Source organism: Hylobates moloch, unplaced genomic scaffold, assembly GCF_009828535.3.
Source record: "Hylobates moloch isolate HMO894 unplaced genomic scaffold, HMol_V3 SCAFFOLD_2, whole genome shotgun sequence".
Lineage (NCBI taxonomy): Eukaryota > Metazoa > Chordata > Mammalia > Primates > Hylobatidae > Hylobates > Hylobates moloch.
The window spans coordinates 162,589,201-162,606,779 of NW_026652277.1; the positions used below are offsets into that span (position 1 = coordinate 162,589,201).

At 41.2% G+C, this 17,579-nt stretch overlaps 1 protein-coding gene across 4 annotated transcripts in view; it reads right to left on the reverse strand.

The window, feature by feature from the left end:
* CNKSR3 (CNKSR family member 3) overlaps window positions 1-17,579 on the reverse strand; it is a 102,244-nt gene that overhangs the window by 18,897 nt on the left and 65,768 nt on the right. For all 4 annotated transcript variants that reach the window (XM_032160872.2, XM_058435613.1, XM_058435614.1 and 1 more), the window contains exons 3-7: window positions 15,260-15,462; window positions 14,465-14,552; window positions 6,698-6,739; window positions 3,690-3,809; window positions 1,349-1,408 (exon numbers count right to left, since the gene is read on the reverse strand). In XM_032160872.2, the coding sequence (XP_032016763.1) occupies window positions 1,349-1,408; window positions 3,690-3,809; window positions 6,698-6,739; window positions 14,465-14,552; window positions 15,260-15,462 (513 nt within the window). The remainder of the gene's footprint in view (window positions 1-1,348; window positions 1,409-3,689; window positions 3,810-6,697; window positions 6,740-14,464; window positions 14,553-15,259; window positions 15,463-17,579) is intronic.

Sequence of the window (17,579 nt, forward strand, 5' to 3'; positions counted from 1 at the left end):
CACACTGGTCTGGTTAAGACAGACAATGTAATCATCAAATTGCTAGACTGTGAAACTTCAACTCTAAAAACTGAAATGACATTCACCATGTTTCTCATCTATACAAACAGACATGACTGTGTTGTTATCACAGCTGAACTGCAATGTACTGAGTCTCGATCAAGGATGAAGGAAGAATCATGTGTTACATCTTGTGTCTTTTCTTCTGCACCATCCCAAGCCTAAAAGCAGAGCTTCCTGTGCTGTTACTGTCCAGGAGGTGACATGGTATAAAAACTCCTAGTGACTCTCAGGGCCTCCTCACTGTAGCTCAACAGGGAATCCTGAAAGACACTACCATTTCCTACCCATTCATCTGCCAGAACCATGCAATGTATTTATAATTCATTGACTGCCTTAAGCAGTATCATTTTCTCACTACAAACATCAAGTGTTTATCACAGACACTCAAAGATCATGCCATTTTCCTTTATCAAAAGATCTAGCAGCTGAAGCTCAAAATTAGACACATATTTCTACCAAACAGATTAGAAAAGCAGCTCCTAAAATTTCCCCTAATTTTAGGAATTATCTCCTCCTGTCTTAGCTGATTAAATAGGTTAATTCCCCCAAATACATGCTTCTTTTGCACAGACCCAGGGAAGCTATTCAAACATTTTTAGTTTCATATCGATGTCTTTCAAAAGCAAGCCATACTGTAGGCTGCAAGAAGAAAGTATTCAACTGGCTCTACTTCTCACAAACTCAAAATGTTTGAGGGGCTAAAGACAACCCTCCACATAGCAGAACTTCCAGAAGGAAGTACACGGTGTACACAAGTCTCTCACAGTAGAAAGAGACCTGCTTTTCCTATTCAAGGGGTGGGGACAGAGGACTAAACGTCAATCTCATGCCAAATATGATGAAACGCAGCTATAAAAATATGTTGTAAAAAATCCTGAAATCGCTGCTTTGGAGACATAAAAATTCCATTAAATCAAAAAAATTGTATTTTATACACATGGCCACCAATCCCAGTTCTTATAAGAGTGATTCTCAAAAACAAAAAGATCATTGCTTTTGTATTTATGGCTTAACACTTCCAGGGTGCAAAAGGAATAATTAACACAACGGTTGGGGTAAAAACTGGGCAAGGCATATGAACAAGAGCAATAAAGGATAATTTAAATAATAAATTGACAACAGCTGGTGACAAGCAGTACTCTATCAACAGAAATAAACAAAGCAGGTACCCGTGCTCTCACAACAATCAAACAGCATGCACACATTTAAATTCAAAGTATAGAGACTGTGGAGCAAATTTGTTTAAACACACAACAGCTTTTACACTTAATGAATATACACTTACATTTTCTGTGGTTCCAGTAATCACATGTAAACCATCATAGGTTGATTTGATGTACATGCCCTGGAGTGAATCACAAATAGATTAACTCATTACTCCAATGTTTAGAGACATAGCCCCAAGTGAGACTTAAACTTATAAAACATTAACAACAGTCCCTTCAGAACAATACTCATTTTTCAGCCTCCTGAAACATCGAGAAACAAGATCCAAAGGGTGGTGAAGGGGAGCTAAGCAAATTGAAATACTGGTGAAAGAAATAAAACATGTGATCTCTTTGATACTATAATCTGTGTACCAGGCACACAGAATTATGCCACAACTCCGAGGATGTGGGCGTTTTCTTAGACCTACAGAATGAGTGAATGAGTGAGGCACTTCAAACAACTGTTCTATTATGTTGATGATGAGACACGATCTTGCTAAGTTGCCTAGACTGGAGTGTAGTGATGCAAACACAGCTCACTGTAACCTTGAACTCCTGGGCTCAAGTGATCCTCTCATCTCAGCCTCCCCACGTAGCCGGGACTACAGGCATGTGCCACCACACCCAGCTAATTATTTTATTTTTTTAATAGAGAAAAGATCTCGCTATGTTACCCGGGCTGGTTTCAAACTCCTGGGCTCAAGTGATCCTCCCACCTCGGCCTCCCAAAGTGCTGAGATTATAGGTGTAAGCCACCACACCCAGCCAAAGAACAGTTCTTTCTTGACCATTTCTTTGTCTAGGGACACAATATATTCATTTAAATTTGGTAACAGAAATAACCTCAGAGTGACTATTAAAGCTACTAATAATCCAGACAAAGATATATGAACAAAGATTGTTAAATAACAAAGCATAGGTAGCAAATTAGTAACAGACACCCCTCCTTTTAAGGGAAATGTAAAGATGAATGAATATTCTCTCTCCTAAGAGGCCTGAGAGGCAAACTCAGAGGCAAATACCTCACTGAGTAATACACCGAATGTATCATTGAGGAATTATTTCTGCAGTTGGACTCACCACGTGTAAATTTTTTTTAATTAAACTGTTACAAGATGGGGAAAGAGAGCAAAAAGTAGACCAGGCAAAAAGTAGTTGCTCACCCTGGTATCTATGCTGTAATAATGTGGACCCTCCTCAGAAATTATGCTGCACCCAGCCTGCTCATCAACCTACGCTAATATATGATCAGAGTCCCATCAAACACCAGCACCTTCAGGTTCTCCTGATTCCTCTCCTATCCTGTTACTTTCACTCGCAGATTATATCAGCTTCTCCTCTACACATGGTACTCCCCCTCCCAGGGCACTGCTTGTATAACTTTACCATCTGAAATGACAGCTTCATTTCTACCTACTCAGGGCATTTATCTGCTTAAATATTTGACTATAAACCTACCTCCACAGGAAGTCCTCCCTGTTTAAACTTAATCTGATATAACCCATCATTTGCTTTGAAGCCAAGCAGTACCAATATGCAATTTCTGCTAAGAATGTGGGCCTGTCAACAATTGGTTGATTTTTGTTTTTTCTATGTAAGAGCAGAGACTGCCTTAATAGCTCCCGACAGCTACCTATACATTAGATACTTCTCCCCCTCCCCCTTCTCCTTCCCCTCCTTCTCCTCAACATCATCAATACCAGCAACAGTAGCTGCAGCCACATTAATGCACACGAACTATGTGGTTGGTGCCTGGCACTTGGCATTCATAATCTAATACAATACTTTCAACAACCCTCTGAGGAAACTGACATGTAAAGAGGTTAAGTCCCTCAAGAGCCGTGATTTAAACCAAGCTCTCTCTGACTCAAAGCCTCTAAGCTAACTAATGGGCTTCACAGCTTCTTCACGAAGATTTCAGCAAATTAATCCCATAAGATGCAAGCTAGGTACTAGGAGATCACTTGTATGTATTCCCACAGCCTGTTATGATATAGCTTATATATTACTTATGAAATATTTCTAAACCCTTCTTAAGAATCACTGCCTTCAGCCAGTCTCTTCTCACATTCATCTTAAGTGCTAATACTTTCAGAGCAGATGTTGTTTTTGTACCCAGAGACTATCTTTCCTTTGTGTAAATGTTTTATATTTCCTTGCATTGCTAAGTCCTAAAAATAAAGCGTTATCTTCAAAATATGAGTATACAGTTTTTAAATTGTATTTATTTTTATACTTTGAAGATAGAAAACATATCAACAGGATTCAAGATAGCACATTCCTAACTACATAATGGAAGGCGGTCTAACTTAATTCTACTTTTCAGAATTATAGTGAAAGCAATAAGGAATTTTTTTTAAATCTAGTAAATGATGATGTACGTTATCTGAAAATAAAACAAGTGTTATTAGAACTTACCAAGCCTTCTCCAGGTTTAATGTTTGGTAAGTGAACTTCCTCCAGACATGCACACTGGCTCATCACAGGATCTGTGGTAGATCGGATTGTTTTGTCACAGATGCCATTTAAAACCTTGACCTAGAATTGGAGAAGCAAATAGGAAAGTTCAATCATTAACCAAGTTTATCTCAAGCTGATTTTTAGAGAAATGCATTTCACCTATCATCTTTAGTTCTGGTTGGCAATCATTTTGATAATTCTGCTCAATGAATGCATGGCATTTACACTCCATGTTTACCATCTGTGGGAACAGTGCCACTATTTCAGCTTTGTTCAGAAAAGGCAGCTTTTATATTAGCTCCTTTATGACCACTGAAGAGCACAGGCCAGGCAGAAATCCGCTTTCAGCAATGAAGTGGAATCATCTCTCCCCGGCCACCTACCTGACTTTTCAATGATTGCTCACAGTCTCTGAACACCAAATATTGACAAGGTAAAAAAAAAAAAATAAAATAAATAAATAAAATTGTTTTGAGCCTAAACCATTTTTTTAATGGACTTTACTGTTTTGAGCTGTTTCAGGTTTATAAAAAAAAATTGAGCAAAAAGTCCACTGAGTTCCCATATATCCCCTCCACCACCACCCTCCATTCCCAGCTTCCTCTATTATTAACATCTTGTACTAGTGTGGTGCATTTGTTACAAATGATGAACTAGGCCGGGCACAGTGGCTCATGCCTGTAATCCTAGCACTTTGGGAGGCTGAGGTGGGTGGATCACCTAAAGTCAGGAGTTCAAGACCAGCCTGACCAATATGGCAAAACCCCATCTCTACTAAAAATACAAAAATTAGATAGGCATGGTGGTGGGTGCCTGTAACCCCAGCTACTTGGGAGGCTGAGGCTGCAGAATTGCTTGAACCTCGGAGGCAGAGGTTGCAGTGAGCCGAGTTGCACCACTGCACTCTAGCCTGGGTAATCGAGTGAGACTTGGTAAAAAAAAAAAAAAAAAAAAAAAAAAAAAAACCCACCAAAAACAAATTATGAACTAATATTGAGACATTATTACCAACTAACATCTATAATTTACATTAGGGTTCACTTTTTGTGGTGTACATTCTATGAGTTCTGACAAATGCCTAATGTCACGTATCCATCATTACAGTATCATATAGGATAGTTTCAATGTCCTAAATATCCCCTGTATGCAACCTAATTATCCACCACCCCATCCCTCACCATGAACCCCTGGCAAACATAGATCTTTTTATTGTCTCTGTGGTTTTGATTTTCTAGAAAAGTCAAACAGTCAGAATTATGCAGCATGTAGCCTTTTCAGACTGCCTTATTTCAATTAACAACATGCTTGTAAGTTTCCTCCATATCTTTTCATGACTTGATAGCTTATTTCTTTTTTATTGCTGAATAATATTCTATTTTATAGATGTACAACAGTTTGTTTATCCATTCATCTATTGAGAGACATTAAGGTTGCTTCCAACTTTTTTGGCAATTTTGAGTAAAGCTGCTATAAACAACCTGTGCACATTTTTTGATGTAAATTTTCAACTCCTTTGGGTAAATATCTAGGAGCACAACTGTTGGATCATATGGTAAGAATGTATTTAGTTTTGTAAGAAACTTCCAAATTGTCCTCCAAACTGCCTGCACCATTTTGCATTTCTACCAGCAATTAACGAGCGTTCCTGTTGCTCCACATCCTCAGCAGCATTTGGTATTGTCAGTGTTTCATATTTTAGCCTATATAATAGGCATATAGTGGTATCTCATTGTTGTTTTAATTTACAATTCCCTAATACAAATGACATTGAACATCTTTTCACAGGCTTATTTGCCATTTGTATGTATTCTTTGGTGAAGCACCTGTTCAGATCTTTTGCCTCCTTTTTAATTGGGTTGTTTGTCTTATTCTTGCTTTTTGTATACTTTGTTCTTGTTCTTTGTATATTTTGGATACAAGTCCTTTATCTGACAGGTGTTTTGAAAATATATTCTCCCAGTCTGTGGCTTGTCTTTTCATTCTCTTAACAGTGCATTTCACATAGCAGTTTTTAATTTTAATGAAGTCTACATTATCAATTTTTCTTTCATGAATTACGCTTTTGGTGTTCTATCTGAAAACTCATTGCAAAAGTGACAGTCACCCAAATTTTCTCCTATGTTATCTTTTAGACAGTTTATAGTTTTGCATTTTACATTTAAGTCTATCATCTTTTTAGTGATCGCTCACATTCTTCGAATGCCAAACACTGACAAGGTAAAACTAAAGAGACAATGAGAGGATCCCTATTAAGTGGTCTCCTTGTAGAAGTCACAGTGGCTACGTGTGGTATTTCCCCAATCAGACTCATCTAACCTTTCAAAATTAAACAACCAAAGAAATCAGGATATTCCAAAGAGTGATTTTTCTTTCCAAGGGGGAGAATCCAAGAAGTGATACTTTTTACATTCTTCCAATTTGTTTGGCCTCCCTATTTATGGAAAATATATTTATAGCAGTTTCACTGCTAAATTCCTCAACATCAGTAGGAGGAAGGTCTTATCAAAAGAGCACAGGCTGGCTTATGTCAAAAGGAGGAAGTGATGATGAATAGTTACAAAATGCTCCTTAAACAGTTACAGCACATCCCCCCTCCATCATAAGGTTTTTGCCAAGAATTTTTTTCTTATATCAAAATGGTCCTAAAGTGAAATTTGCACATCAGTTCAATCCTGACTAGCAGGCTAGCTAGCAATGTATATATAACTGTATCCTGATAAAATGTTAGAAAAAAATAATAATAAAACAGAGACTCAATGTAGTTAATTTAAGCACAGGAATTTTCACAGTAGTTGGTCTTGTTAAATAACTTTTATGCTTTCCCACCTAAATTTAAAAACTCATGTCCCAAAGGCCAATATTTCAAAGTATCGCCTGAAGTAATTAGCCACAGTGCATTTATTTAATATGATTCCCACTGCCTTTGGAAAAGGAATTTTACAATAACTTTTAGAATGTATACTTACCACAGTTAAAACTTTATCCTCCATTTCCGCTACACAGCAATCCTAAAGAAAGGGATGGAGAAAATGAACACTAAGTACAAGAGTTAAAAACGTTCAGAATTGTTGGCTTAGCTTTCTAGATATTTTCTGCAGCTCAAGACAGTCCCTGACACACCCCTCAGCCTGCACAGTCCTGCGGGACTGGGATGGGAATGAGAGGGCAGAGTGGGAACAGAGCTGACGTTTGCACCTTCTGGAGGTCCCGCTCTCCCTGACCTAAGGAGTTCTCATCCAAGGAACCCATTTGGCCAATTACTTAATTTGAAAACTTACAAAAATAATTGACCTGAAATCCACCTACTCTCCAGACTGTCCAGAGAGTAGTAAGTCAGAAGTCCAAGTTAAGAAACCTGACGATGGCTCCCAATGTGCCCCCAGGAACAGATAGCAGTGGGCCAACAAGCTGGCAGTCTTTAGCTCTGGGCCTGCCTATAAGAATAGCTTTCAAATAAGGGCGTGAGTAAACTCAGCCACAAAAGTTTATTTTAAGCACCACTGAGATTAAATCAGGTATTTCAGTCCTTGATAGATGAAAAGGGTTCAACAAAACATTCATTAACACACTGCCAAAAAAGTGGTCTTGAGGTATGCTATTGATGACATGAAATAAAGGGCTGGAATGCAAAGCATTATTTATTCAGCTTAAGAACAAAAGGCTTGGAACACTGTATGAACTGGGTTAGCTGATTATAGGAATCACCATTGTCCTGTCTAAAAGCTGCCAAAGTGAAATTGCCAACGTGAAACTTTCACAGCTAACCTTCTAGAACTCATCTGTAGCAAAGGATTTCAACCTATACTGCAGAATGCATACAGAAAAAAAAATCAATACAACTAGATTCTATAGAGTTTATTCAGCACTATTAACTATAATCCCAAGTTAGGATAATCTTAAAGATAATGCTAATTCTTTTATGTACATGAAAAAATGTTAATCAACTGTGCTGGAATTGTCAGGTGAAGATTTTTCACTTCAATCAAAAAGTCATTTTTAGGTCATTTTTTACTACTTCTGAAGGAGGAAGATGCCTACCAGTTTCTACTCTATATGATTTAATAATCAGACTTTTATTGTCTTCTTACATTTGTTTAAAATTTTTTCTACTAGATAAAAATGTAGGAACCAATAATAATGACTGCTCCTAAAATTTATACTGACTCTCAGGAAAAGAGCAGCCTAGGGAGAAAAGACTTAAAAAAAATAAATTTAGAAATGTATTTTTACATGTGTGAATTTGATATTATCTTAAATTACAGGAGCGACTTCTGTAAATAGGAATAATTATAGCTCCAAATGTGCTTTTCCAATTCTATCTTGTAGATAAAACTAAATTGTCAACTACCGTTATGGCTCATCCCCTTTTAATACTGTCTGGCAGACTTGTTAAACACATTTCAACCTTAGAAACACAGTATATACATATGTGATCGTGTGCTAGAAATAAAACTAATACTTTGACAAACTTCTCTTTTTTTTTTAGACAAGGTCTCTGTCGCCCAAGTGGGAATGCAATGGTGCAACCTCAGCTCACTGGCAGCCTTGACCTCCCGGGCTCAAGTGATCCTCCCGCCTCAGCCTCCCAAGAAACTGGGACCACAGGTGCACGCCACCACGCCTGGCTAATTTTTGTATTCTTTGTAGAGACGGGGTTTCACCATGTTGCCCAGGCTGATCTTGAATTCCTAGACTCAAGCCATCCACCCGCCTCAGCCTCCCAAAATGCTAGGATTACAGGCATTGGTAACCACAGCCGGCCCACAAATCTCTAAATTAATACAAGCACTGTCACTTCAGGGAGACCATCATCTAGAGGCAGAGAGCAACTCTCAATACACCAGAGCCCAAGAACAAGGTAGACTTGTGACCGCATGGTTCCTACAACTTGATTCCTTGAGGGATCCAAGAGGCCACCAAGAATATCAGTTCCCTGCGGTGGTGACTGCGGTGGTGAGGGAGCCAGCAGCACAAGGAGCTTCCCACCTCCCAGATTGTTCCAGTTGGCGTGTGAAAGGACTCCCTCTCACCTCCCGCCACTGTGAACGTGGTTCCCACACCCATTCCTGCCGAGAGGAAGCAGCTGCAGGCATGACTTCACATTGTTTTTTGGCATGAAGGCAATGGAATGGAAAAATGAGTGCTGAAACCAAGTCACTGACCCTCACAGGCTGGACAGTGAGCTGAGCTGCTCACAGCCCTGGGTCACCTGGCAGCAGAGGCCCAGCCTGGGTGGCTCTCAGCACCACCCTGCCTCTCCTCCTATTCTGCCTTCTCAGGAACTGAGCAGCCTTGTGCAGTAGGTTTAACTTCTCTGAGCCTTAGTTTCCTTCTTTCTAAAATGGGGTGATAACAAAGCCTACCTCTGAGATCTGCTGAGAATTCGGTGTGATGACACACGGCAAGCGTGGATGCACACCTGCTGAGAATTCAGTGTGATGGCATGCATCAAGTGTGGATGCACACCTGCTGAGAATTCGGTTGATGGCATGCGTCAAGCGTGGATGCACACCTGCTGAGAATTTGGTGTGATGACATGTGTCAAGCGTTGATATACACCTGAGACACAGCACTCAGCAGCAGTCTTTTCCTCTTCTGCTTCCATGGCTTGCTTTCTTTTCGTGTATGTGACACAGGGTCTCGCTCTGTCACCCAGGCTGCAGTGCAGTGGCACGAACATGGCTCACTGCAGCCTCCGCTTCCCAAGCTCAAGCAATCCTCCCACCTCAGCCTCCCAAGTAGCTGGGACTACATGCACACGCCACCATGCTTGGCTAACTTTTTAATTTTTTTTTTTAATATAGAGGTCTCACTATATTGCCCAGGCAGGTCTCAAGCAATCCTCCCGACTTGGCCTCCCAAAGTGCTGGTATTAAAGGCCTGAGCCATTGAGTCTGGCAGGCTTGTTTTCTTTCCATTCAGTTTTCTCAGGGACAAATATTGCTCATTTTCCTAATTCTTTTTGTTGTTGTCATTAAGATAGTATCTTGTTATGTTGCCCAGGCTGGTCTCAAACTCCTGGGCTCAAGAGATCTTCCCATCTCAGCCTCTAGTAGCTGGGCCTCCAGGTGTGCACCATCACACCTGGCATCATTTTCCTATTTCTTTCCAGACTGAAACCCAGCACCTGCCAGTGCCATTGTGTCTCTCTTGCCGTCTCTATTTCAGTTTTCACGGCATTACGACATGAGGAGACTACAGATCTCAATCCCTTCCCACGTTGGGGTCCTTCATCTCAAATTACAGCCTCAACACTGAATGGGAAGATCTATCCTTGTACTTGGTGTAGGACTACAGCTGAAGAAATGTTAAGAAATGAAGAAATTTCTTAAAAGAAATGTGCGGTTTCCTTGCAGGAGAAAAGCAGCAGCAATATGTATCCTTCAAATTAGAGGACTTATAAATTATTATTGGAAGGAAGGATGCAGAGATGGATGGAAGGAAGGATGTCACCACAAGAAGAAGGCGGGACGGCAAGATGTAGAAGAGAGACGGGACAAGCAAATGTCTCTTCACAGACAGGGACACCAAGAATAAAGGCAGAACATGTTCTTTGTCACTGGGAAGAGATACAACTTTTATTCCTCCAGTTCCCCAGTTAAAAGGAATAAATGGCAAAGACAGATGTCTTCCCAAAGAGTCAACAGATCTTCTGTCAAGCAGCTGCAAGAGAATGGGAAGTCCCCTGGCACGTTCAATCTTGTTGCTACCATCACAACACACGTGGGGTAAGCCACACTCAACTCATTCATCAAGTTTGCAATTTCTAATTTGTGTGTATCTGAGCGCACAGGTGCGCAAACATCACCATTTGCCAAAGCACCTATGTTTGTGGTGTTGTTGTTGGTGTTGTTGTTGTTGTTGTTGTTTTGAGATGGAGTTTCGCTCTTTCACCCAGGCTGGAGTGAAGTGGCACGATCTTGGCTGACTGCAACCTCCGCCTCCCAGGTTCAAGTGATTCTCCTGCCTCAGCCTCCCAAGTAGCTGGGATAGATAGGTGCCCGCCACCATGCCCTGGGTAATTTTTGTATTTTTAGTACAGATGGGGTTTCGCCATGTTTGCCAGACTAGTCTCGAACTCCTGACCTCAGGTGATCTACCTGCCCTGGCCTCCCAAAGTTCAGGGATTATAGGTGTGAGCCACCACGCCCAGCTATGTTCTTCAATTACTACAGAACATGTGCTTGTCAAGAGCACTTGTCAAGAAACATATTTTTCCATCTAAGTTCAGAAAATGATATCCTGATATATATTTACATATCAGTCTTACTCTTTCAAAACTGTTCAAATTTAAAATAAAAAAAAATCAGAGAATAAGGGCAGTATATTTGTCCAGTTCTTCTCTTTAAACTATCAAATTTGATTCCAGAAAACAAGTACAAGGCAAGATTTTTGTATTTCCTACCACAGTCTACTCCTTCTGAAGCAGGCACTGTGCTTTTCACATGTTCTATCTCCATCTCCTGACCTCGTGATCCGCCCGCCTCGGCCTCTCAAAGTTCTGGGATTACAGGCATGAGCCACCACACCCGGCCCACATGTTATATCTCATTTAATCTTCATAACAATCTTTTGGAGTAGGTATTATTTTTTAAGTATTTTATATTATTTATCTGTATCTAATTTTACACAAATGTGGTCATACACATGATTTTTGTAAATAAAAAATTTTTGTTCTCTTTTTTTGGCTTGGCTCCTACATTCCCTCCCTATCTCTCCCTCTGCCAGAGTAAACACAACTTTTTTTCCAAATTATCCACTGTATTTACATATTACTTTGTATACAAGTTTGTATAGGATGTATGTTTTATACACACACACACACACACACACACACACGTATTTTAGGTATGTATGGTAACCATTTATCTTCATACCACACTTTTTTTTTTGCCTTTTTTCTTTTTTAACTCAACATTAACTTGTAGAAATCCCACCAAATTATCTGGTAAGGTAAATATTTGTATTCCTATTTTGCAAATGAGAAAATTGAGGTTCAAAAATTGTAAGTGACTTGTCCAAGGCCCCAGGGCTAATTAATGGTAGAGGTAGGATTTGAACCTATAGCTGTCTCTCTGTGAAGAATATGCTCTTAACCACTAGACTAACCTCCCTCAGTGAGCACCACAGGAAAAAGAGAAACAGAAAATGAACGCGGAAACAAACAAAACTAATACCTCTTGTGTCCCTTGAGTTCTGATAAAAGTCAAATTCTCAGCAGCCTATCTGTCCAAAGCATTATTTCATTCATATAACACACATTTAAAAAATCACCATTCATCATGGCCCAGGCATTCTTAGGCCCCGATAAGCCGGGCAGGCGCAATGAAGATGCTCACAGGTACCTTTCTGATGTGACCAGATCAGGATGTGTACTTCCTATGGGAAGATTTTTTTTTTTTTTAATCATCAGTTCATAATGATCAACCCCTCTCTACAATTACCAGGAAAAGTAGCACTTGAGATGGTGCATTAAGCCCATCCCATCAGACAAGCACAGACTTCTCCTGGCTGAATTACTCAGGTGTCACCTTCTCAAGGAGGCGACTCTAGACACGTATCTCAAACTGTACTCCCCTCACTCCTTCCTGTACGCCTTCCCTCCCTAGCATTGCTCTGCCTTTATATAACCACATATATTCATATATAAAAGTTTGCTTATCTATCCATTTTCTCTCTCCCAGAGGCTGTATGCTCCAGAAGGTCAGGGACTTTTTATCTGTTTATTCACGCTGGTATCCCAGGGCAGCAGACACAGAGTACGTGCTAAATAAAAATGTATTGAAAGAAGTGTCCAAATACCTCGGAAGCCAACATCAACTTGCTTAGGCAGAAGTTCACCCCGTGAAACAAACATGACCCCCTCTGCCTTCGCTTTCATCCCTTTCTCTCCTTTCCCTACATTGCAGTGGGGACAGCCTGAATCAGCCACACAGTTGAGGACCCTTCACAATAAAACACAAATGTACCAACAAGCAAAACTTTCCCATTTGCTAATCACAATATTTAACTCTTTCATTTAATTGACTGCTAGTAAACTCTGTTAAAAATCAAAACAGGGCCAGGTGCAGTGGCTTACGCCTGTAATCTCAGTGCTTTGGGAGGTAGAGGTAGGAGAATTACTTGGGGCCAGGAGTTTGAGACCAGCCTGGGCAACATAGCAAGACCCTGTCTCTACAAAAAAATTAAAAATTAGCTGGGCATGGTAGCATGCACCTGTAGTCCCAGCTATCCAGGAGGCTAAAGTGGAAGGATTGCTTGAGCAAGGAGGTCGAGGCTGCGGGGAGTCACGATTACACCCCTGCACTTCAACGTAAGCAACAGTGAGACCCTGTCTCTTAAAAATAAAACAAAATCAAAATATGAGGAAAATATTATGGGAAGAGGGAAGCAAGGGAGAAAAAGGACACTCAAGGTAGGTATCAGGGAAACGCCTTTAACCACAGATGCCATGCCTTCATGGCTGTATGACTAATGCATTGCAACTGGTATCAGACTCTTTTTTGTCAAAATTACTTTATGCATCATAAAAAAGAGCAAAAACTCAGAAGCTACTTTAGTTGCTCTGAGCACCTTTCTAAGATCATGACCTCGAAAATCCATATGCCTTGAGAACAATGGCTGCTCAGGACTAGAGCAAACAACTGCCACGTGCAGAGACGAAGTTCACAATTCACATTCCAGAAACAACCAGAAAACGCATGGCTTTTCAGAATTGCATCTCTGTTATGGCATGGTCAGACAGAAGGGAGGATGTTCTTTATGTTTTGCCAAATCAGCAGTAGAAACAAATGTGGAAACAGAATTTTAGAACCAAGTGGGACGTGAAAAAACAACAAGCTCTTCCTTACATTTCATAGCCTCAATTCAATTCAAAAATATTTTACAAGCATCTGCTGCATGCCAAGTAACAGGACAGAAGGTAGTCCTAAGAGCTGATGGTCCAAGAAGAAATTTTTTTTAAAGTTAAGATCACAGAAGCTCAATCAGTTACAGACTGGCTAATATAAAACTTCCTGAGCCTTTACTAAGATACCTAGGTCTGGAAAATGAGCCATGAGTGAAATTGACATGTGTCACTTGCAGTCCAGAACATCAGTCAGTATGAGGACCTTCATGGTTTTTACCTCTCTGCCTTGGGGACAAGCAACATGACATACTGGTGATTCTGTCAACCTATGTCCTATATACATCTTGAAATGAGGAAAGTCAGAGGTGATTGCCCCCTACCCCTGACCCATTTGGATGTAAATAATCAAGGAATAAACTGCTAAGGTTTGAGGTTTGGGGGTTGTTTGTTACTGTACCACAACCTAGCCCATCCTGACTGGTAAATCCAACAACAAGAGGCCAAAATGAAAAGAAAATTAAGAAGCAGATATAGTAAAGTACTCAGAACAAAGACTATCATGCAACTTAGTTACTCCAGAATTTTCGTTAAAAAAAAATTAAGTGCTCTAACATTTTAGGGGAAGTACAGGAACCATTAATTCGACTATTTTAAACCACACAAAAAAGGTAATCTTTAATTCAAAGGCCACTGGTCAGTTTTCACAGAAAACATCTTTACAGTGGATCTAATTTAAAGCCTTTCATCTCTCCCCAGTTCTGATGGGAAAAAAACTGAGGTGGGGAGAGGAGAGTGGTACTTCATACCTGCATGAAAATCCTTTCAAGAAGAGGAAAAGCAAAAAAAAATAAAAATTAGAAAGTGAAAATGACATACTACTGACCTTCTGGACTGTAGTGGTCAGGTCCAAGCAAAGCTGGATAATTTTGTTCTTCGTGACTGAGAAATCAGTGATCCCTGTAAATGGAGCCCTAGAAGGTAACAAGAATCCTCTTAAACAGGGGTAGGGAGAATCCACTGGGATCCCACTGTATGTTGATGAGCATAGCTACTACCCCCATGGGCTACTCTAAATTCCTTTTTGTTTTGTTTTGTTTGAGACTGTGTCTCGCTCTGTCGCCCAGGCTAGAGTGCAGTGGAATGATCTTGGCTCACTGCAATCTACGCCTCCCAGGTTCAAGCAACTCTCCTGCCTCAGCCTCCCGAGTAGCTGGGATTACAGGCATGTGCCACCAAGCCCGGCTAAATTTTGTATTAAATTAGTTTTTATTTAACTGTTTTCTCTCAAGTGACACATAAAATAGGAATCTGAATAGAAAGAGAGAAGGATTAGATAAAAAAAAAATCAAAAATGACAGTTAACTTGCCTTCTGAAGTCAACTAACAGCTTTCATACCAATCAAATCCTCAACCATTAATGTTTAATCTCAGTAAAACACAACCTTTAGCACAGTTTCACTCTTCTTTATAAGCTGAGGTTAATTTGTTCCTGCTATTAACCTTTTAAGTAACTGGCAAAGGAATCCTAAAATCTACCACTGATCGAGGACTCCTCAAGAGCCGGTAAAAACGATATGAAAAGAACAATGGTTCCTTTTCCTAAGACAAAGTACAGCTTCCATGCAGCCGGGACTCCATCTACTCTTGCAGGGCAGTGAAAGGCACATCTCCAACTTACCGGTCCAGCCACGCCAGCAGGGCCTTGGCGGCGCCGATGAGCTCCACCACGGAGGTCAGGAACTCATTGGGGGCCTTGCGGGAGGTGTTGCCATCGTAAGCGGGACTTTTCCGCCGGCTACTTATGTAATTCTGTAAATTGTGGGAAGATGCTCTCAGTTTCAGAACCAAGTTCTTCATATTATCAGTTTCGAGGCCATAATTCTGTGGAAAATAAAATCAAAGAGAAAAATTCAAAACAATGAACAATATTTGGCTGGGAGCGGTGGCTCACGCCTGTAATCCCAGCACTTTGGGAGGCCGAGGTGGGCGGATCACGAGGTCAAGAGATCGAGGTCATCCTGGCTAACACGGTGAAAACCCGTCTCTACTAAAAACACAAAAAATTAGCCGGGCGTGGTGGCGGGCGCCTGTAGTCCCAGCTACTCGGGAGGCTGAGGCAGGAGAATGGCGTGAACCCGGGAGGCGGAGCTTGCAGTAAGCCGAGATGGCGCCACTGCACTCCAGCCTGGGCAACAGAGGGAGACTCCGTCTCAAAATAGAAACAAAACAATAAACAAACAAACACCAGTATTCAAACTCTCTGATAACTCAAAAGCCCAGTTAGTCACTTGAAAAACTCTTACAACAACCACAAAACCCTATGTGATCTATCCCCAGCCCACTTCACTCATCCCAGCCATACTAGCCTTCTCTCTGCTCCTTCCACAGCCACCCGGGCCTCAGGGACTTTGTTCTTGATAGTTCCTCTTCCCCAAATGCGCCTCCTACAGATATTGTCATGGACAGCTCATTTTTTTTTATTTTTTGAGACGGAGTCTGTGTCACCCAGGCTGGAGTACAGTGGCGCCATCTCGGCTCACTGCAACCTCTTCTTCTTAGGTTCACGGGTTCAAGCGATTCTCCTGCCTCAGCCTCCTGAATAGCTGGGATTACAGGCGCACACCACCACGCCGAGCTAATTTTTGTATTTTTAGTAGAGACGGGATTTCACCGTGTTGCTCAGGCTGGTCTCAAACTTGTGAGCTCAGGCAATCTGCCCCCCTCGGCCTCCCAAAGTACTGGGATTACAGGCATGAGCCACTGTGCCCAGACGACAGCTCATTCCTATCACTCAGGTGCTGGCCCAAATGTCCCCTCCCCTGCAAGGCTTCCCTGACCACTTAATCTAGAACAAGGTTTTTCAGCCTCAGCCCTACTGACATTTGGGGACAGATAACGCTTGTGGGGTGGGGGTCCCCGTGTCTTATAGGATGTTTATCAGCATCCCTGCTCTCTACCCATCAGATGGCAGTAGCACCTCCTCCCCTGGTGTGGCAATCAAAAATGTCTCCCAACATCGCCCTGTGTCCCCTGGTGGCAGAACTGCCCCTTCGATTGACTCTCTAGCCCATCACCCACTTCTGCCCCATCTGAAGCACCGTGTTCACGGCCTTCTTCCTCCACTGGGATGTGAGGGCTGCAGAAGCAGGGCTCTGTGAGTATGCCCACTACGGTATTTCCAGCACAGCGGACAATCATATAGTCATGGAATGCATGGATTTCCACCAGGCGAGACACTCACACACACACACAAAAACACAGCAGCACTAACTAAACACCAATTCACTAAGCGTGATCTCCTGAGCTTGAACATGTGGCTCCTGTCTGCACTCCCAGCTACTCAGAGGCTGAGGTGGGAGGATCGCTTGAGCCCAGGAGGTTGAGGCTGCAGTGAGCTGTCATCATGCCACTGTACTCCAGCCTGGGTGACAGAGAGAGACCCTGTCTCAATCAATCAATAAAATTAATTTCTTGCTCTTGTGCTTCTAACTTGTGTTCTTTTTGAACAATGTTCAGCTTACGTGGGTGCTTCAAAAAAATCAATTTCATGAGATAATACTGTCCTAGACTCCCTTTCAGAGAAAAGAGCCAATCCCGGGAAACAACACATAAATCTGCAACATTAGAGGTGGGGGTATAAATTTCTGTATTCAGTTGCCTCTGTATGTCCTAAATTGTTTTATCATTTTTTTAAAAACATGATGATATTTCTTGAGATACATTATGCCATCTCAATAGCATCCCAAGGCAAGAATCTGGTACCATTTAAAAACTGAAACTAACAGAATACTTAACATTATTGAACACTTTATGCCAGGAACTGGACTCAGTGTTTGACATGTATTATCTCAGGAAAACAGCCCGTGAAGGTGGAAATGTTTTTATCTCTAATTTACCGGTAAGGAAACTGAGTCATGAAAACAGTAAATAAATTCTCCAAAGTTACAAAGCTCATCAGCGGTAGTGCTGGGCTTCTGACCAAGGCAATCTGCATCTAA